This window comes from Uranotaenia lowii, chromosome 2, assembly GCF_029784155.1.
Source record: "Uranotaenia lowii strain MFRU-FL chromosome 2, ASM2978415v1, whole genome shotgun sequence".
Taxonomy (NCBI): Eukaryota; Metazoa; Arthropoda; class Insecta; order Diptera; family Culicidae; genus Uranotaenia; species Uranotaenia lowii.
In genome coordinates, this window is record NC_073692.1 from 400932359 (window position 1) to 400955358 (window position 23000).

General features: G+C 36.8%; 1 protein-coding gene across 1 annotated transcript in view; it reads right to left on the reverse strand.

Moving 5' to 3' along the window:
* Positions 1–10894: 10894 nt before the first annotated feature.
* LOC129743336 (uncharacterized) overlaps positions 10895–23000 on the reverse strand; it is a 41886-nt gene continuing 29780 nt past the window's right edge. The window contains exon 2 of the mRNA XM_055735319.1: positions 10895–10920. Coding sequence (XP_055591294.1) covers positions 10895–10920 — 26 coding nt within the window. The remainder of the gene's footprint in view (positions 10921–23000) is intronic.

The window sequence follows — 23000 nt, forward strand, 5'->3', positions numbered from 1 at the left end:
GGCGGCTTTTTCGACCTGCCTGATCCGGATGTTTTATTTTGGGTTTTACTTTTGGTGTTCAGTAATTTTTATTTTATTTTTCGGAGGGAGGCAAACAGTGACAGTCCCGGCGGGTTCGAAGTCGTGAAACTTGTTTTGGCATTCGATAATGGCTACAATAATCGAAAAGGACAACACACTGAGTGGCGAGGACGAAGAAGAGTCATGGGAAAGTGCGAGTTCATGTTTAGGACCCAGGAGACTGTTGCATTTATGCAATCGTTGGGATTTTGCTGAAAATTGCTTGCGTCGAAGGCACGCAAGGATTTTAAAGGATTGATAAAAGACGTAACATTCGTTTTGGAAAGAATTAAGAGGTAGTAATAAACCGATTTTCGCACTCTTTCAATAAGTTTCCCGTTATTCAAAGCCCAAGCAAAAAATCATAAAAAAATGCTTCAAAAAATATTAAGATAAGCTACAAAATGATCGAAACAAATTTGCTCTGTGTTCAAGAAAGCTGAAATTGGAAGCATTTTTTCACAAGGGTATAATTAATGGAAATTTATCAATATTATGAGTACATGAAGTGTTAAAAAGTCGTGTAAAAAAGGTACTTTCAGTCAATTAAGCGTAAACTTTTTTTTAAGTCATATCAGATAAATTTTGAAGAGTGGATTGGATAGTTGACGTAATTTGACACATTTTCGCAGCATTAGATTTTCAAAACAGAATTCTTGACAGAATTTTTGACTGAATTCCAAAATTCCATGATACGTATTCGAGCTGAAGTTCATGTTAAATACGATTTCACAAATGTTTTGTTGAATTGCTTATATGGTTTGAGAGAAACAGAATTCAATAAACAATCTGTAAGTTGCTTCACGCCTTAATTTATATAAAAATTTATATCTTACTTGGTTAGATCGAGCCAACAGACCCTGTCCACGTTCTGTTAAAAGATATGTTTATACTTACCATTGTACTTACCGTGAGTGAAAAATGAAAAAAATTAGAACGATTAAATTAAAAATGTTTATACTTATCAGGATTCAAATACTCTAAATTGTTATCTTATTTTGATCGCCGCTGGGATATATTCTTATCTAAGTTGGCATTTCGGCAAATTGAAATTCTAGTTAGAGAGCAATTAAGACAGAAATGAAAATTGATAGGTGGAAAGGTCAAAGCTAGAGCGCTTTGGGTAGAAGAAACGAATAGATGGTGAAAAATGTGAGCAGGGCATTGTGTTATCGACAGCTTTTTACTGCCTGTGTGATTCTTTGCCCAGCAACTGCTGGTTGTTTGAAGCAAGTGACGAAAAAGCCACATTGCTACCCACAACCAGGCCAGATGGGTCGAACACATGAGTTTGCGTCCGACCGGGCCCGGTCCGAAATGCCAACTTAGATAAGGAAATACTCTAAATTGTAAAAGCTATCGTAGGAGAATAATCGGAAAACCATAAGAAACTAATGAAGGGTGATCGGTCAAAACTTGGTCAAGGGAAATCGCGTGTAAATCGGTAAAATCGTTTATTTAAAAAATCAAATTTAATTTCTTTTTCGAGTTTAATTAGTATAAAATTCAGGAAAAATATTCAGTTAGGCTTCCGCTTTTCCAAATCCGAATTGCCGGGCCTTACGCTTAACCCCTGCCATCAGATTTTGTACAGCCACCTTGTCCACCTTCTTCGCCGCAGAAAGCCAGTTTGCCTTGACTACTGCTCGTCCTTAGCTGTTTTTTTTTGTCTTCTTTAGGTTCCGCTTGACAATAGCCCAGTATTTCTCAATTGGGCGGAGCTCTGGCGTGTTGTGTAACCTCTTACTCGGTTACAACCTGCATTTTATGCCTTTCGGTGTCAGTTTTGTCCCGAATCAAATAAAATGTAGGTAAATGTACATATTCACGCATTAAAGTTTTGAATTATATAAATTAAGTTTAAATGAAATAATTTTGGGAATTTAAATAAAAGTTAGGAGAATAGCAGATTTTTTTCCGTGTAGCAGTTCAGGATGACTCAACTGCTAGAACATCAAACTTCCTGACACCTGTCACAACAAAAGAGCGAGATGGCTACATCGCCTCAGATGACGTGGCCCAATCAGATGCATCTGCTTTGCCGATCTCCAATTCAGGTGGAGTTTATATAAGGCCTAAGCACCCATTGGCCGGCCTCTTTGATACCTTGGAGTTCGCGTCCGAAGTGTCGTCCAATCATTGTGCGCGCCTTTTATCCCGCCAATAACCGTTTCCGTCAACCAAGTGTCGTTTCCGTTTTGGGACCTTGGTTTAAGTGCTCAGTTTTTTGAGTGAAAGGCACTGTGCAAACAGATTTAAGTGCCCGCGACTCCAAGAAGATTGGACAGCCGTCCGTAACCATACGGCTCAGCACACGCCGTCCGTCAACATACGGCAGGACATTCCCGGCCGTACGACAACCTACGGCTCGGGAAAATATCGAGAACTGCGGTTCTTGGGTAGCTACAACAGTTACCGGATAACAAGACGAGGTCAAGGCAACTTCCGCCATAACGCCGGAGGCAGGCAGAGGGCCAAACGACATCACCGATCGTTGGTGAACTGGGCCAAGTTCACAGACAGCGATCCCACGTGGTACCACGGCAGCGATCCCCGGGGCAACGAAGCATCTACGGGTACCCGCAGCAGCAGCAGAATAGCAGTAAGTCAGAAGTTGGGGATTTTTGTAAATAAATAGATTTAGTTCCTTAATTAGTTTCTTTTAAATTTCTTAAATATACCAATTTGAATTGCCCTTTAATTTTGTGTGTTAGATTTTTACTTGCGTGCACCGAAATAGCCTTAAATACGGGTTATAACTGGGTGGGAGGTAATCGACATCGAACAGGTGAGTGAGTGATTTCCTAGCTACGACGAGCCGACCCTGAGATTGGCTGGAGTCCGGAGCTAGCCGAAGGCCTAGTTTCAATTGGCGCCCAACGTGGGGCCCGATTGAAACTAGGCCTTCAGCTAGCTCCGGACTCCAGCCAATCTCAGAGTCGGCTCGTCGTAGCTAGGAAATCACTCACTCACCTGTTCGATGTCGATTACCTCCCACCCAGTTATAACCCGTATTTAAGGCTATTTCGGTGCACGCAAGTAAAAATCTAACACACAAAATTAAAGGGCAATTCAAATTGGTATATTTAAGAAATTTAAAAGAAACTAATTAAGGAATTAAGGAACTAAATCAAGCCGACCCTGAGATTGGCTGGAGTCCTGAGCTAGTCGAAGGCCTAGTTTCAGTTGGGAGGGTTCTTGTCACCTAATCACCTAATGGCCTTTTTACCGTAATGGCAAGATGCCGAATCCGGCCAAAACAGTACGGAACAACCGTGTTTCTTCAGGAAAGGCAGCAGACGTTTATTCAAACACTCTTTCACGTAAATTTTTCGGTTGACAGTCCCGGCAGCTATGAAAATGCTGCTTTTCAAGCCACAGGTACAGATGGCTTGCCAAACCAGATATTTTTTTTCGCGAACTTTGACAGTTTCATGTGCTTGAAAATATCTGCTACCTTTCCCTTTCTTTTTGCCGTATAAAACTTCTGTCCCGGAAGCTGCTTGTAGTCGGTTTTGACGTAGGTTTCGTCGTCCATTACCATGCAGTCAAACTTCGTCAGCATCGTCATGTACAGCCTCCGGGATCGCGCTTTGGCCGTCGTATTGTGTTTATCATCGCGATTTGGAGTCGCTACCTTCTTGTAAGTCGATAGTGGATCGTTTTTTGGCTCGATGCACGGTTGTAGACGATATACCCGGCTTATTTGCGGCATCTCGGAGAGAGAGGTTAGGGTTTCGCTCGAAACTGCCGGCAACTCTCTTATTCGTCTCAGCGGCTTACGGTTATCGATTTCTCCCCGATCTAGACTTCCTGGCTGTCGACAAACGTTCCCCAAACACTTTAATTACATTTGTAACGGTTGATTTGGCAATTTTAGCGATTTTGCCAGCTTTGCGTGCTAGTAGCTCGGATTTTCGCGACGCGCGAGCAAAATTTTGATACGCTGCTCTTCTTCCTTGGACGGCATTTTGACAATTGAAGAGTGAATTCCAATATCAAAATAGGAGCAACATTCTACTCACACACAGCTTCGAAATGAGGGGTGTTCAGGTTTTTTAAATGCAAAATTGAAAGAATTACGTCAAGTTGATATTGACCAAATTTTGGCCGTATCATGCTTTACTCTCTCCCAAGTCTCGATTCTCTGAAGGATTCCATCTCTGAGATGACAGAGGCTTATGTTGCCAGGATATGCTCCCGATTAAGATCTTGTCTGCAGAGAATAGTTGAGAACAAAAGTGGACAAATCAATTGTTGAGAGATTTTGGGCTTTTTTTAGGTTAATCTGTAGGTGTTCATCTCAGAATTCATTCGCGTCGTAAGACAATCTTATGAATTTCAATGATTTTGACGCCAGTTAAAAATGGTATGGCATACTTAGGATAATTTTTCTAAGTGTGGTATAATTGTGTCATGTTGGTTAATGTGATGCGTCAATTTTATCGGTAGGATTCTTAATAATTGATTATATTTGGAATCTGAAGTAAAATTAATGACGATCTTAAACTTTATAGATAACAAGGCATAACCTGGACATTTATGATCACAGATTTTCAAGATAAATTTCTAAACTGGCTGAAAATGCCATTATGAGTTATTTTTATCGGTCAAAGATGCCTCTACGTTGAAAATATCCCTCAGGACCATTGAGAAAATTTGTGTCAGTAATGGCCAATGGGATCCACTGTCTGCTCAGCTGAGTTTCGTCCCCGCCTCCATTTAAGGTCTCTAGGGTGCAAGGGTGCAAACTGTTCTCACACTTGAAATCGTCGCTGCCTGCATGACCCTTGCCTTTGAAACTACTCTGGTAGATACCAAAAATGAAACGCTGTGCCGATGATGATGGTCGCCAAAGATCTACATACCTACCCTTGGTGGCTTGGTGGTCAGGAGAAAATTCCACTCTAGCCGTCCTCCGAACCAGGTTTAAACGATCAATATCACAAACCGTTTGTTGGGATGGCGCAAAAAAGTCACACGGCTCTGCTGATGGGGTCTTCGATGGTGATGGCGATGATGATGATGATGATGATGATGATGGCGCTGCCTAGCCGTTGTTGTAGCCTGTAGGGGTGTCAGAGAGCCGATCTGGAGGAATCGGTATGATGCTTTTAGGACTATGACCGAGCAACATATTTTATGCTGTTTTTAGAAGCCCGAAATGATAATGTTTGCGCCGATCTGACCTGATCGGGAAACCACTTATCCGAGACACGATCGATTATGAGTCAGTCAGTAGGTTGGTACCAACCTATAGCTATATCTACTGGTTGAAAACAAAAGTTGGTCAAAGCCAAAGCGCTTTGGCAAGGAAACGAGTGTTTATTTATAGGTCACCGAAATGGTTGAGGTACATTTGCCCTAGATATTGAATTACTGGATCAATGTTGGTGTGGATTGTCATCCAAGTCAAGTTTGATTATTTCGAATCGAAATTCATCGTTCAGATTAAGAATTCTCGCCCAGAACAGGGATTCAGAATACAAATTCAATGAATTTAATTCATAAATCTAGAATTAGACAAATAAAGCCAGTAGATATATTATTTAAATTTAAATTTAAATTTTTAAATCTCTGGAATCCAGAAAAAAATTTAATTTAAAGAAATATCTTTCTTATAAATGATGATTATGATGATGATGATGAGGACCTCAACCCGTTCTACTACACGTTTGAGCTGGACAAGTTATTTTTCGAAAATTTAAGTACCAATAAAACTGGTTCTGTTTTGAACTTGCAATCCAAATTGAACACTTGAAATAATGAACTTGCAATTGGCCTCGGAATTGCAGGCCAATTGCAACTTAATTATTTTTTGAATTGACTTAACTTTGCCTTAGCCTGGGTCGATTTGGATTTTTTTTTTATTTCTCAAACTCTGAGGCCAAAAAGGCTTCGTTTTGGTTCAAAACTCATCAATTTTTTTCCCTTTTTTTTTAACAGAATTTGAAATTCAAAGTTAAGTGCACATGAGTAAATTTTACCTTGAAGGTTTCTTAAAGAAAATATCATATTTTGTTTTGAAAAACAAAACTGATTTTGTGCACCCAAAATTCAGCCTCTATGCCAATCGCGTGGAATCAATTACATAGCATCATTGACTTAAGAAAATAACGCCACCGGTGATGATTCAATTTGCGTCCACCTGCATTAACCTCCCAGCGAATGACTGGAAGAAACAAAATAAAAACGTTTTCATACCCCTCCCTATCGCATCACAAGACGAAGAAGGATGGAAATAAATACCGGCCAACAACAGATGCCAATGTGCCTGATTTTTCAGTTATTACCTGATTATTCGAGGCCCTGCCTGACAACCTGATAAGTCATTGAATTTGCCTGATTTTTGAAAATATGCCTGATTTGGCCTGATTTTTTGCGAATGTGATGAAAAAATGGGTAGTAAGGAACCGGATTTGCTGAAGCGAGAAAGTGGAAATTTGGCTGAATCAAAGCGATCGAAAGATTCCCTTGAATTCTTATTTAAAAATGGGAAATTAATAGGAATCTTTCGATTGCTTCGATGCTTTGATTCAGTAGAATTATTCAACCAAGTAGGCTCACAAGTTGTCACAATACATATTAGAGAGAAAATGAGGAGTTGTTATCAAAAAAAAAGGTCATCACTTTTAGCAAAATTTACGTTACTTTATCGTAGCCCGATTATGCCTGATTTTTATTACACCTGATTTTTAAAGAACAATGTTGGCAACTCTGCAGCCAATACCAGGCAGCCAGCGAACCGCGCACTGTGCGTGTGTATGGCAGAAAGCCTAGGACAAATAAAGCCTATGACAAATTTCAACCATATAACGTGGATGCGTGAAGAAGTGATAAATGATAAATGATAAATGTTTAACATTGAGGATGTTATGCATTTTGAACTGGTTGTGTACCTGATTGATTCGTTCTTTCAAAATATAATTTCATAAACACGAAATACATCCATTACATAACAGTTCACACGAAATCATGGTGTCGGGTATAGTGTACGCTGCATTCGAGGTTTTATGTTCTATCGATATTATCTATAGAATGCATGGAGCACATACTTTGATAAAACTGCTGTGAATCCATGCACCCATGATGGATTATCAACATACAACATACATTCATACATGACAAATTTCAACCATATAACAAAATTTACCCATGTGACATAATCTTATCATGAGACATAATCTGAGCTAGCATTATAATCAGTCCATGTGACATAATCGGATAATACAACATAATCGACCACGTGACATAATCCCATCATGCAACATAATCGAACATGTGACACAGTCAGACCATGCAACATAATCCGGTTGTGCAACATAATCCGGTTATGCAACATAATCTGACCATGCAATATAATCGACCATATGACATAATCAGACCATGCAACATAATCTGACTATGCAACATAATCGACCATGTTATATAATCTGACCATGCAAAATAATCGACAATGTGACATAATTTAATCATGCAACATAATCGACCATGTGACATAATATGCAACATAATAGACCATGTGACATAATGAGACCATGCAACATATTCGACCATGTGTCATAATTCGATCATGCAATATAACCGACCATGTGACATAATCAGATCATTCAACATAAACGACCATGTGACTTAATCTGACCATGCGACATAATCCGGTCATGCAACATAATCGGACCATGTGACATAATCCGATCACGCAACATAATCGACCATGTGACATAATCAGACCATGCAACATAATCTGACTATGCAACATAATCGACCATGTTATATAATCTGACCATGCAAAATAATCGACAATGTGACATAATTTAATCATGCAACATAATCGACCATGTGACATAATATGCAACATAATAGACCATGTGACATAATGAGACCATGCAACATATTCGACCATGTGTCATAATTCGATCATGCAATATACCCGACCATGTGACATAATCAGATCATTCAACATAAACGACCATGTGACTTAATCTGACCATGCGACATAATCCGGTCATGCAACATAATTGACCATGCTACATAATCAGATCATGCAACATAATCTAACTATGTAACATAATCGACCATGTGACATAATCCAACCATGCAACATAATCGGACCATGTAATATAATCCGATCACGCAACATAATCGACCATGTGACATAATCAGACCATGCAACATAATCTACCAAGTGACATAATCAGATCATGCAATATAATCGACCATGTGACATTATCAAATCATTCAACATAATCGACCATGTGACATACTCTGACCATGCGGCATTAGGTTAGGTTAGGAGGGTACGGAGAAAAAAGACTACTGTTGTTCTTATTATTTCAGCTAGCTATACCAATCATCAAAGCATAGTTGATGTTTTCGCATCCAACTATAAATATAATAGAATTAAACTACAAACTGAGGATTGACCTTATGTAATCAACTATAAATATAATAGATTCAACTGTAATGGTATAATTGATCGAATCGTTAAAATGATAGATTCCAATTGTATGATTGATTTTATGCATTCAACTTTAAATATAACAGATTCAACTACATATTTCTGGTTAACCTCTAAGAGCACCTGTATCCGTGGTCCAAACAGCCGGTTTATACTCAAATTCCGACCAAAGCAGCCGCACTGGTGGTCCATTATACCAGTTTCAAATCATTTTTTCTAGAACTGCTATAAGGATTGATCCAAAACTGATGAGATTTGGATCCAATTTGACGGAGTTCTAAACCGTTTTAAAGTTGATGGAACACGAATCGGGTTGTAAGTTTTTTCATTAGGTTGGATCTAATTTCTTTGATTCAATTCATGTATAAATTAGACCCAGTAATAGCCCACGGATACAGGTGCTCTAACATTCAATCATAAATATGGTAGATTCAACTGTAAATATGATAGATTCAACTACAAATGTATGATTGATTCTAGATATTGAACTATAAACAAAGTAAACTCGACAATATTTTTATAATTGATTGTGTGATACTTCAATAAATACATACACATCCAGACACTACATGTATTTACATAATTGTGGTTAGTGTGCCAACCAATGGCAAAAACAGAAGGTAATTAACAGAGTTATAATTGAATAGCCAGCCAGATGTGGCAGCACCTCAATTCTAAACGAAGGAATCGATGCCGCTGGACATCCCGGTTGGTGGCACCGAATGGCGTTTCATCGGATAGCAGAAATGGCTGGACAATGAGAAAACAGTTGAAATCACGATTGCTAACAAAATCATTTTATTCTTTGTAACCATAATCTTTTGTGTATTTTCAGCTAATAGCAAATAAACAAAATATGTATGAAACTAAAATAAAAATAAAAACTAATGCAGGACATATACGAAAAAATAACTGTAAATATATAGAAGAACGCATAAAACCAAGAATAATTGATGATTATAGTTAAATCAACCATAGCACTATAGTTGAATCTACAATAAACCTATAAACAGTTGAACATATAATGATCATACCAATTTTCTCACAGAAAATGATATTTTTTCAGGGAGGACTTTCATGAACAGATCTTATAAAAGGATGAACAGAAATTTTGGTTTGTAATTTGTAATATCGATGGATATTAAAATTTCAAAAATAAACCAAAAGTTAGCGTTAAAATGTACATGTACATATGTTTGAAATGATTTTTTTTTAATTAATTGTATAAATGCAAATCAATAACTTCAATAGGCATTCAGTTTGAAGTGAATAGTTAAATTTTAAATTTTCACTCAAGAGTATTATGCACCACTCAGATGCTTGTGCGGTTATTCAGCAGTTTGAAAATAGGTCAAAGAAGCGAGATCATTCTTTCCCCCAGCATGCCGAACAAGTCATCTCATTAGTTCTCAACTGTCAGTTCCACATTCCCAAAATTCTATTCAAATTATTCCGCTCGGGAAAGGTCACATTTGTTCTAATCAATTCCTTTTTCATCCACCGAGACCGCGGCGATGCTGATGATGGTGGTGCATCGGCAAGTTCCACTGAGAAAATTGAAGGTAGGTATAGAAATCCTAGCCCTCACCTCAGTCATGTCAAAAAGTAACGGGTCGCATTTGGTCTAATGACAGACCCGCGCTCCAAAAGGTGGAACTTTCTGAACTGCGCGAGAGGTGTCGAATCAAATTGCCCCTCTTCAATTTGAATACTCGAGCGGGGCTCACGTGTTTGTGGCTGCTATTTGGGATGCTGTTTGGCTCCAGAATTGGTAAAGGTGCTTCCATTCCGGCCAGCATCCAGATCTGCTGATTTTCGTCTTTCGGATTAGAATTGTAAATACCACATGGCACAGTTGGCCAACATTAGGGGCGCGAAGAAAGCCGCCAAATGGGAAAACGCCAAAGATGGATGGGATTTTTTATGCTTCTTGAAAACTAACCATCTCCTCCGGTCGGTTTCCCCCCACGCAGAATCGAACCGATTGATCGAGTGTAGTCAGAGTGTTATGAGGGACATCGGTACTCTACCTGATTCGATTCTGGGATCCCTGGAGCTACGATGCAGGTCTCGTGAACCTAGAAGACCTGTCAACCTGGTGGCCTAGTAAGTTGGCAAAGATCGACGAGTCCCTACGGAACCAGCTGGGCTAGACTGTGTAAATAGCAGAGGATTAACTGTTTCTTTGCACTTTTTGATGCTAGGGTTGCCACATAATGGAATCTTATGAAGGTAGTTTCACTAAAATCCTACTCGTCACCCTATCCATTGGAAACTCTCGGATCGATCAGCACCATAGCTGCACGTACCGATGATCAGTGATATGGGTTCGATTTTCTGTTTCTGAAAAGAATTAACGCTCACTCGTCGTAGCCATCAGAGACATCCCAGCGGGTCCCAAACTGGAAAAAAAACACAGAGAGAAACAAGATTTATGACCTAGCAAACGATCTTATATATGATCGTAGACCTCTCCAAGAGGTCCAGACACGACGGCGATGTGATTCTAAAGAGCGTTAATTACGTGCTCTATTGCTACACGACCTAGTTGTTGAATTGGTGAGAAGAGGGGGCGGATGGAATTCCTGCTGGACTCATCTGTTTGTACCTATGGATGCAGTCAAAGTGAGGGCCCTTCGGGTATATCAATTTTCCGCGACCTCCCGGGGACCTGGCGCGTACCGTACTTATGCGCATTTTCATAGTCCATCCCTATCTCCGGCAGGACCTAATAATGAGCTGGATGGGCAGATTCTGATGTGTGCGCACGTGTCACTATTAATCTTTTCGCTTGCTGATGATGAAAGAGGAGGAGGACCATTTGATGTGCTTCAGAGAATGATTATCGTCAGTCATCGTCATGACTAGAAAACGGGGTGGAGCTTCTCTTGTAATGAGTTCATGCAATAGGATAGATTATACAAAATGATCGACAATTTTAATTTTAATAGGTACTGCTATTAAGATATTTTTGAAGAGAAAATGTTAAACCCTCCAGGAAGTTGGATGGATAAGCGTTATAAATAATAAAAAAAACTCGATTCAATACACTTGACCGTGGATTGTACGCTCTGAAAAACCCTTCTATAAAAAAGATTTAAATTAGTATAATCTCAATGAACTCTTTATTTTAATTTACAGCATCTTGTTGCCTCAAAATAATAATCGACTTTGTAAAGTGACAAAAGTTGGCAAAAGTATAAAGTTTGACAAAAAAGCCAATGAGTAAATGATAAATGAGTGTGATTAAAATAACAAGCGTAGCAAAATATGGCAGAACAAGAAAAATTGTCATAAATAAAAAAATGCATATTGACAAATTTGACGAATTTCAAAAAAATTAACACCATGAAAAAAAGGATGAAAAAAATTGACAAAATTTACAAAATTGTAAATATTGACAAAATTGAAAATTGTCAAAATTGACAAAATTAAAAATTGGCAAAATTCACAAAATTGACAAAAATGACAAAAATGACAAAAATGACAAAAATGACAAAAATGACAAAAATGACAAAAATGACAAAAATGACAAAAATGACAAAAATGACAAAAATGACAAAAATGACAAAAATGACAAAAATGACAAAAATGACAAAAATGACAAAAATGACAAAAATGACAAAAATGACAAAAATGACAAAAATGACAAAAATGACAAAAATGACAAAAATGACAAAAATGACAAAAATGACAAAAATGACAAAAATGACAAAAATGACAAAAATGACAAAAATGACAAAAATGACAAAAATGACAAAAATGACAAAAATGACAAAAATGACAAAAATGACAAAAATGACAAAAATGACAAAAATGACAAAAATGACAAAAATGACAAAAATGACAAAAATGACAAAAATGACAAAAATGACAAAAATGACAAAAATGACAAAAATGACAAAAATGACAAAAATGACAAAAATGACAAAAATGACAAAAATGACAAAAATGACAAAAATGACAAAAATGACAAAAATGACAAAAATGACAAAAATGACAAAAATGACAAAAATGACAAAAATGACAAAAATGACAAAAATGACAAAAATGACAAAAATGACAAAAATGACAAAAATGACAAAAATGACAAAAATGACAAAAATGACAAAAATGACAAAAATGACAAAAATGACAAAAATGACAAAAATGACAAAAATGACAAAAATGACAAAAATGACAAAAATGACAAAAATGACAAAAATGACAAAAATGACAAAAATGACAAAAATGACAAAAATGACAAAAATGACAAAAATGACAAAAATGACAAAAATGACAAAAATGACAAAAATGACAAAAATGACAAAAATGACAAAAATGACAAAAATGACAAAAATGACAAAAATGACAAAAATGACAAAAATGACAAAAATGACAAAAATGACAAAAATGACAAAAATGACAAAAATGACAAAAATGACAAAAATGACAAAAATGACAAAAATGACAAAAATGACAAAAATGACAAAAATGACAAAAATGACAAAAATGACAAAAATGACAAAAATGACAAAAATGACAAAAATGACAAAAATGACAAAAATGACAAAAATGACAAAAATGACAAAAATGACAAAAATGACAAAAATGACAAAAATGACAAAAATGACAAAAATGACAAAAATGACAAAAATGACAAAAATGACAAAAATGACAAAAATGACAAAAATGACAAAAATGACAAAAATGACAAAAATGACAAAAATGACAAAAATGACAAAAATGACAAAAATGACAAAAATGACAAAAATGACAAAAATGACAAAAATGACAAAAATGACAAAAATGACAAAAACGACAAAAATGACAAAAATGACAAAAATGACAAAAATGACAAAAATGACAGAAAATGACATAAATGACAAAAATGACAAAAATGACAAAAATGACAAAAATGACAAAAATGACAAAAATGACAAAAATGACAAAAATGACAAAAATAACAAAAATGACAAAAATGACAAAAATGACAAAAATGACAAAAATGACAAAAATGACAAAAATGACAAAAATGACAAAAATGACAAAAATGACAAAAATGACAAAAATGACAAAAATGGCAAAAATGACAAAAATGACAAAAATGACAAAAATGACAAAAATGACAAAAATGACAAAAATGACAAAAATGACAAAAATGACAAAATTGACAAAATTGACAAAATTGACAAAATTGACTAAATTGAAAAAATTGACACAATTGAAAAAATTGACAAAATTGACAAAATTGACAAAATTGACAAAATTGAATAAATTGACAAAATTGACAAAAATGACAAAATTGACAAAATCGACAAAATTGACAAAATTGACAAAATTGACAAAATTGACAAAATTGACAAAATTGACAAAATTGACAAAAATGACAAAATTGAAAAAATTGACAAAATTGACAAAATTGAAAAAATTGACAAAATTGACAAAATTGACAAAATTGACAAAATTGACAAAATTGACAAAATTGACAAAATTGACAAAATTGACAAAATTGACAAAATTGACAAAATTGACAAAATTGACAAAATTGACAAAATTGACAAAATTGACAAAATTGACAAAATTGACAAAATTGACAAAATTGACAAAATTGACAAAATTGACAAAATTGACAAAATTGACAAAATTGACAAAATTGACAAAATTGACAAAATTGACAAAATTGACAAAATTGACAAAATTGACAAAATTGACAAAAATGACAAAAATGACAAAATTGACAAAATTGACAAAATTGACAAAATTGACAAAATTGACAAAATTGACAAAATTGACAAAATTGACAAAAGTGACAAAATTGACAAAATTGACAAAATTGACAAAATTGACAAAATTGACAAAATTGACAAAATTGACAAAATTGACAAAATTGACAAAATTGACAAAATTGACAAAATTGACAAAATTGACAAAATTGACAAAATTGACAAAATTGACAAAATTGACAAAATTGACAAAATTGACAAAATTGACAAAATTGACAAAATTGACAAAATTGACAAAATTGACAAAATTGACAAAATTGACAAAATTGACAAAATTGACAAAATTGACAAAATTGACAAAATTGACAAAATTGACAAAATTGATGAAATTTTTTGGACGTTTCCTTATAATATAATATAATATAATAAACGTTTTGTGAAGTTAATTCAATCGACATACATTAAAGGGTGATTTGGCCAATATCAACTTGACGTATTTCTTTCAATTTTGTATTTGTATTAAAAAACCTGAACACCCCTCATTTTGAAGGTGTGTGTGGAATGTTGCTCCTATTTTGATATTGGAATTCACTCTTCAGTTGTCAAAATGCCGTCCAAGGAAGAAGAGCAGCGTATCAAAATTTTGCTCGCGCGTCGCGAAAATCCGAGCTACTAGCACGCAAAGCTGGCAAAATCGCTAAAAGTTGCCAAATCAACCGTTACAAATGTAATTAAAGTGTTTGGGGAACGTTTGTCGACAGCCAGGAAGTCTGGATCGGGGGGAAATCAAAAACCGTAAGCCGCTGAGACGACAAAGAGAGTTGCCGGTAGTTTCAAGCGAAACCCTAACCTCTCTCTCCGAGATGCCGCAAATAAGCTGGGTGTATCGTCTACAACCGTGCATCGAGCCAAAAAACGAGCCGGACTATCGACTTACAAGAAGGTAGTGATTCCAAATCGCGATGATAAACAAAATACGACGGCCAAAGCGCGATCCTGGAGGCTGTGGACGACGATGCTGACGAAGTTTGACTGCGTGGTAATGGACGACGAAACCTACGTCAAAGCCGACTACAAGCAGCTTCCGGGACAGAAGTTTTATACGGCAAAAGGAAGGGGAAAGGTAGCAGATATTTTCAAGCACATGAAACTGTCAAAGTTCGCGAAGAAATATCTGGTTTGGCAAGCCATCTTGAAAAGCTTGAAAAGCAGCATTTTCATAGCTTCCGAGACTGGCAACCAAGAAATTTACGTGAAAGAGTGTTTGAATAAACGTCTGCTGCCTTTCCTGAAGAAACACGGTTGTTCCGTACTGTTTACGCCGGATCTGGCATCTTGCCATTACGGTTAAAAGGCCATTAGGTGGTACGCCGCCAACAACGTGCAGGTGGTTCCCAAGGACAAGAACCCTCCCAACACGCCAGAGCTCCGCCCAATTGAGAAATACTGGGCTATTGTCAAGCGGAACCCTAAGAAGATCAAAAAAACAGCTAAGGACGAGCAGCAGTTCAAGGAAAACTGGCTTTCTGCGGCGAAGAAGGTGGACAAGGTGGCTGTACAAAATCTGATGGCCGGGTTTAAGCGTAAGGCCCGGCAATTCGGACTTGGAAAAGCGGAAGCCTAACTGAATATTTTTCCTGAATTTTATACTAATTAAACTCGAAAAAGAAATTTAATAAGATTTTTTAAATAAACGATTTCACCGATTTACACGCGTTTTTCCTTGACCAAATTTTGACCGTAGCACCCTTTTTGATTAGAGAAAATTAATTTTGTAAAGCTATCGGTACATGTCCATAAAACTGAGAGCCAGAAAAGCGGATTATGCAGATTCGCTGGGAAAAAATAGTGTCAAGTTTCCATACAAATTTAAAAGTTAATCAAACTAGCAGAAATTCCAATCTGAAGCATAATATCAAAATAAGAACTTTATTCAAACAAATCACCCTAAAATATATTAATCATTTCTTATGTGCACAGAAATTACAGCCTGCGCAATAAAACTGCCATCAAACCTCAGGCCATCGATTTGTTTAACATGTCAATTGCATGCTAATGACCTTTTTTTTCTACAAACATGTGAGGGATACCAAACACGGATTTTGCCAAATTTGCTTGTCATATAAAATTTACAATTTTCCGATATATTTAGTATTGTTTGAAAAGCAGGTTTTAACCCTATTTTTTTTAGTTTTCATCCTGAAATAAAACTGTGTGTAATATGAATTCTGTGAACAAATTGTCAAGCTGCTGCAAACCCTGTTGTCGATTTTCAAGAGTATCATCTTTGATAGACTAGTCCATCTTCCGACAGTGGAAAAGTAAAGAGTAAATGGCTGCAGACTCTTAGAACTTTCAAAAGCAGCAAAAAAACAAGTACTCCGTCGATTGGCATCCGGATCGTGGTGTCTCGAAGAAAGAATGGTGAGAGGTGTACGTGCGTGGGAAGGAAATGCAAGGAATGAACCATGCAAGCAAACATCACAGTCGCAGTTGCAGCAGATCGGTTGTTGACACTGTTTGCATGATCTTGTGCATAAATAAATAAAAGTTCTTAGGGCTGCATGCAACATTGTTGCCCTCGCCGTCATCCATGAGAACAGTCCTTTTACGGTGCTCTCTTCAGGTGGAGTCCCATTGTGAGTGAGCTTGGTTCGACAGCAGGGAGAATGAAATCGTGCCCCTGCCTCAATCGATGAAGAGTCCTACGGGATCAAATGGATGGTGATTTGTGTGATTGCCATATTGGTGCAAGTTTTCTTGCAGATTGATAGTCTATAGAGAAAATTGCCGACATTGTGTTTGATGGGCATGGAAATTATTATAGAAGAAATGAGAAAAGTTATCTCTTGAGCACACGATTCGATGAATTGAAAAATACTTTGAAATTTAAGTATGAAATGTCAATTCTCAACCTTGAAATTGTTCCGATATTTTATATTTTCCACTTACGCACCTAGTATCCATTGACCTCTTCATAAACCAACGATTAAGCATCATCACTGAATCGCGTGGATCAAACCTGTAATCAGTCAAATATTTCACCAAACAATCCGATCGAACCTTAAACGATTTTCAAGTTTTCCTACATTGGCTGTTTTGTTTGGAGAGCCGGACGCTCACCTTGCAACCTCAAAACAAGCTACTGGTAGTTTCCTTTTCTCGTTTTCAATCAATGGATCACAGCTAAATTGCAGCGTCCCAAAAAACGCGATATCCATGTATCCATTTTGCTCTGCACGTTTTGGGCCTACTTCACCAAAGCGTTGACTTCCATTTGACGTGCCCGTCAACAACGCTAGCTACACACTATCATCAACGGCGTATTCAACTCGCCATTTGGATGGGATCGATGGAAAATTGTGGATGACCACATCTCCCAAAACGAGACAGAGAGGTGCTTCTAACTAGGGTCCTTCAATATTTGATTTAGTGTCTGCATTGATGGAGTATTCTTTTGCTAGAATCCTGCTCGAAGGACCAAACAAATACTATAGGAAAGCAAGAAGCTGTTTGGCACTAACATCGATGATCCCGGTGTTATAAATTTTCCATGATGTTCATCTTTTCGATCAGAAGCGGAAAAATCAACAATAAAAAATCCTTGGTACACACCTTGGAGCGATTAAAGCAAGATGGGCTTGTCAGGCTATAATTACATACAAACTAGCAGAAGCGCCCTCGCTATCATCGGCCTCGAGTTAATCTTCATTTACTCGATAAGACCCGATTTCAATTGGTAGGATGGATGAAAAACAACAATGTCTAGGTACTAGAGCCATCCCTTGAATGGCTGCATCATAGGAACGGCCCAAGCTTCACTGTACCAACTTAATCGTCGTCATCATCATCATCGTGATGCAAAAATCCAGCTGTCCAGCCGAAAGAGCTCCCTATTCATAGGTTCCTGAAGAAAGAAAGAGACCAAAAGAGGCACATGTGTTTCAGCCATCCAGTCAGTGGCGAAAGATATTTGCATGCAGCTATTATTGCGATTAGATATTTAACACATGGTTTTGCAGTTTTGTGTCGAGCATGACTCGGACGAATTTACTGATTCAGCTCAGTTGGAAGCATAGCTTCTCATAGTAAGGCGCTTCACGCAATACAAATTGTTTGGCGAATGTTGCACACATTTGCTACCGCCAGACCTTGAAGATTTGCGCGGGCGTAGGACGTTTCATCAGCTTTTTGGCGCAACAACAACTACGGACGGTGGATATGAAAGTAAATCTGCACGGTTTGCGTACCTACCTTCTACTAAACGATTTGGAGCTGACCGAGCGCATGGATGAGCACTGCATCACATAATTGCTCGAGAAAGAAAGCAAACGAATTGTTTTCTTCCATGATTGAGCAAGCTGCAGTAGGGGGTGTGAAATAGATTGCGATCAAATGTTGGGCTCTTGGAAGACTGATGGAACAATTAGACAAATCATTTCTATGGAAACTATCGGAAATAACTAACAATATTTTTTTAAGAGTTTACCTACATGTGCAAATTCTAAGTATTTTCTACAATACATTTAAACTGAATATTGCACACGGAAATCATTATCTTAAGAATTTGTAATGATTGAAAATTAATTAAAAGAAATTGAACGTCGAATAATTCATGGATTCGATCCAGCGACCAAATCAAGAATATATCACTACTACCTGAGAGTAAAAAGGTGCAAACCTCCAACTTCTCAGGGAAAAGAGTCGAAGTTTGTGACGTTAGATTACATACAAAAAATGCTCTCACAATAATTCAAAGAGGAGATAAAGGAATTCGAAGATTCGTGTATACGTTGGCCGTTTAGCTTGAGGAATGATAATTCAGAAGAAGCTGGGGCGCTCAAAATAAGTAATTCAGGAAGAAGTTAACAACCAAGAGTTTTGGGGCTCCACGTAGTCGAGAACCAATCTTACTTTGGATCGACAGTCGGTGCTGATAATGGATTCCAATTTTTGGCCACATTCCAAACTGGAGCAGTCTTCTTACTGCCGTAAGCACGCATGACTTTCCGGTCCAAAGTTTTGTCCACCAGACGAGTTTCTAATTTTTGTTTTGTCCACGAGGCTGCTTTCCTCTCCATACTTCCGAATCGCACCTCGGACCACTCCAATGCTTCTTCTTCCATTTTCGGCAACTGATTCAGCGAAATGTTGAGAATAGTATATCATTTGTGAACGAAATCTTTGCGCTTTTCTGGGGAAATTCTCATTTTCCGAATGTCATGAAAATGGAGCTCACGATATACATTGTTTTTAGTTGAACGGTAAAAAGTATTCTAGTATTTTAGTATTCTAGTTTTTTTAGTAGAAAATTATTGATTTTGTCTACATGAGTGATTCCTTGAAACGGATTGCACTTATGAGCGTTGAAGATGTAAATTTGCTCCTTATCAGGGATGATTTTTGAGAGGAGGGTTGCGGTCGTACTGTCAGTTTCAGCTGGTTCGATGTGTCTTATTCTCCTTGCATAGACGATGAAAACGGTGTCAAATTTGGGTGATGGTTTTCCACAAGTGCAACTGGGATGGACCTAAAATTTCAGAAAAAAAATTGACAGATCATACGGGGTTTTCTCGAAGGGAGAAAGAATGACTATCGATTCCATCGCCCATTGTGCATAATGTGAGTCTCGCTGTTGTCAGTTTGTTGTAGTAATTTTTTTAGGGCTTGCGATTGGCATACCAACAGGTTTTTGATGATATTTATTTTTACCCGGATCGGAGCGAGTCTCACAAACGGACCAGTTACTGTCAAAAGAAAATTTTTCAGTTAAAAACCTTCCGATTTTTGTTCGGATTTTGTCCGTTTTTCTGGAATAATTCCCTGCTGCTCAAAACAGTGTCGAAATTACAGACACCAAAATCGTCGTCTGGTTTCACTGGTTGAACGAGACCAATTTCTGACTGATTTCAGGAAGACTTTTCAATCTGGATTAAGCAAAGCAATTATGATTTTTTTAAGTAGTCACTGCGCAAATTGATGATGGTAGAAAAAAAAGTGTAATGAAGGTAATGAAAACAAAGTTCTTTTTTAGTTTGATTCTTTAATCTAGCACAGACAAACAGACAGGACATTTAGTAGAAAAAATATGAGATTATTGTCGCCACCTAATGTCGACATTGCCTACCAATCACTTTTGCATATTCAAAAATGATCTAGGTTGACTATGATTGTAAATTTTAAACAAACAGTTTTTTCATTCGTGTGAAGCAGTTTTCGGGATCTTACGGCGTGTTCGTCAAATGATTTTTTCTATCAAAGTGATTTTTTTTATCGATGCTGGCGTTCGTAAATTGAACAAACTGTATGTAACAGCATGGGCGATGGAATCGGAATGTTATTCTTTCTGTCCTTAAGAAAAACCCGTAAGATCTGTCAAAAATTGGGTGAAATTTTAGCTGCATCCCACTTGCACTAATGCAAATCCATCACCCAAATTCGGCAGCGTTTCCATCGCCTATTGGAAGGTAATTTGACATCTACCAAACAAATCAATGCATCACCCAAAAAATCAGTTTACGGATGCGCCGTTAGAAGTGTGTTTAGAACAAATTGATTTTTGGCGAATGAACTGGTCTACGACTTTTTCCAGAATTAGGTTGAAGGTTTTCTGTATAGCCACTATTTATTGAACCGCTAAAATTCGGCACGCAGATTCAGAAATTCATGTGTTGTGAGTCAACTTTTAATTAATTAACTCAATAATCTTTTTTTGCAGAAAGTTCGACAAAACCTTTGGCCTTAAGACAAGACTTCGCCAAATTCTAAAAAGATCCTATTTATCGAGATCTCTCATTGAAATAAAAAAGAATTAGAATCACAGATAACCATCACAGATTTTTGGGTTAAAACCACAGAATGTCAGAATTTTTTTTTCTCAAAAAACAGAATATTTTTTGGCAACCTTGCTTCGCACTAAGCGCAACTGACCTAAATAAATGTGAGATGCCTATATCACTTCTCATCAGTTGTTTCCGGCCTCACCAGATTTTTGGCAATCTCGAGTTTAAATTTGCCGTTTACCAATTTGTATCGAATTCGATAAAAATCTTTTTTCAAGAAGAAATAAAAACTATTAAAATAACCCTACAACTGATCAATTGCTAGGCAAATCAAATTGGTGATTTTCTTAGTCAGAGTTATAAATAACAAATGGTAATCAATCGTTTTTCATTCGCTCGATATATTTCAATGAAATAAGAAATGAGATTGTGCTCGGATTTTTTATTTTTTTGAACACTTATGATAATCTTCAATGTCGGTGATCGTTTCGGGTATGCTAAGCTGGTGAGCCTTTTCCTCGTTCAGGCTTTGCTGGGCATTTCCTTTTTTGGTTTTCCTTTTGATTTATTGCTACTAAAATAAATCATCATGATCAGATAATATTTTAAATCTACTTACAATCTGAGACTTTCAGATGATTTTCAAACCTTGTTGAAGCTCATAGTATTTTTAAATATACAGAAAAAAATGCAGAAATATTCAGTAAACTGTGTTGATACTTTAAGAAATCAATCAAAAATTTGTTTAAAAAAGTGTTTTCTTTTTGTTCTACAAGTAAAACCAGCGAAAATCATAAGCAAATTTTATTAAATTTAAGAAATTGTCAAACCTAACTATATTTTTAAATTCACTAGTACCCAAAATAATCAAATCGTTCAAGGGCATTACAATTGAAACAATGGATTCTACTGAAATTGTAATCATTGGGAATGATTAAAAAAACATTTGTTTTTTCTAAGAGTTTACAATCCTTGTTGCAGGTTTGTTCGCTTGTATGATGGCTGGTTTTATTTTACCATCGATTCGCAAAAATACAATTCACCAACCAAACCACAATTTGCGATAAAATGGTAAAATATTTAATTTCATTGTTCGAGTTCAAGAAATTGAAGGCTGATATCTAAGATAGCGGTGATAAACTTAACTGCCATCACCAAGCTTAAATTATCAGTTCTATATTTAAAATTTTATAATAAAAGTCAATACTCGCGTCAGCTTTCATTACGTCGTATGAAACATCTTAAGAATTCACAGCAAACTGCTGCAAAAGTTATCAAAACAACTTTGAAATTTATATTTCACATATGTAGTGAATGAGAAATTAGAGAAAACAAATAATGGGTGTTAAATAAAAAATGAGAATGTTTTCAATACCTTTCAGTAACTCAAATAAAGAGCGTAAAATTTTCTTTCTCCAAGAAAATTGCTTTTTCGGCTCCCTAGAAACAGTAGGCGTGTTTGGTTTTGCTAGTTTGAATTTAGTCAAAGCAAAGATGGCGTCGAAACAGCACGTGCTTCGCGAACGCATTGTACGGTTCTACGAAACGCATTTCCAGCAAAGAAAAAAGTTCACGGTGGCACATTTTAAGGAAGAAAATGTACCTGTCAGTACGGTATATCGTATCCTGGGTTCCCTGAACGTAGAGCGGAAGGTCGGAAGTGGTCGCCCGGTGACGATAATGACGAAGCAGAGGAAGACATCGTTAAAGAAGCTGTTTGACAACAAGGACGCAACCAGCCTGCGTGACGCCGGTCGGAAATATGGCTGCTCTCACGTATTGATCCATCGTACCCTCAAGATGGAAGGAATCGTCTGCAGGAAGAAGACGAGGTCGCCGGAGTACACGGAGGAGCAGATTGAGACGGTTCAATCACAGTGTCGGTGGATGACCAAAAAATACCGCGGGACGTCATTCGTTCTGGATGACGAAAGCTATTTTCCGCTGTCCAAAACGCATATTCCCAACATAACAAACTTGCCCCAGTGCCGCCCA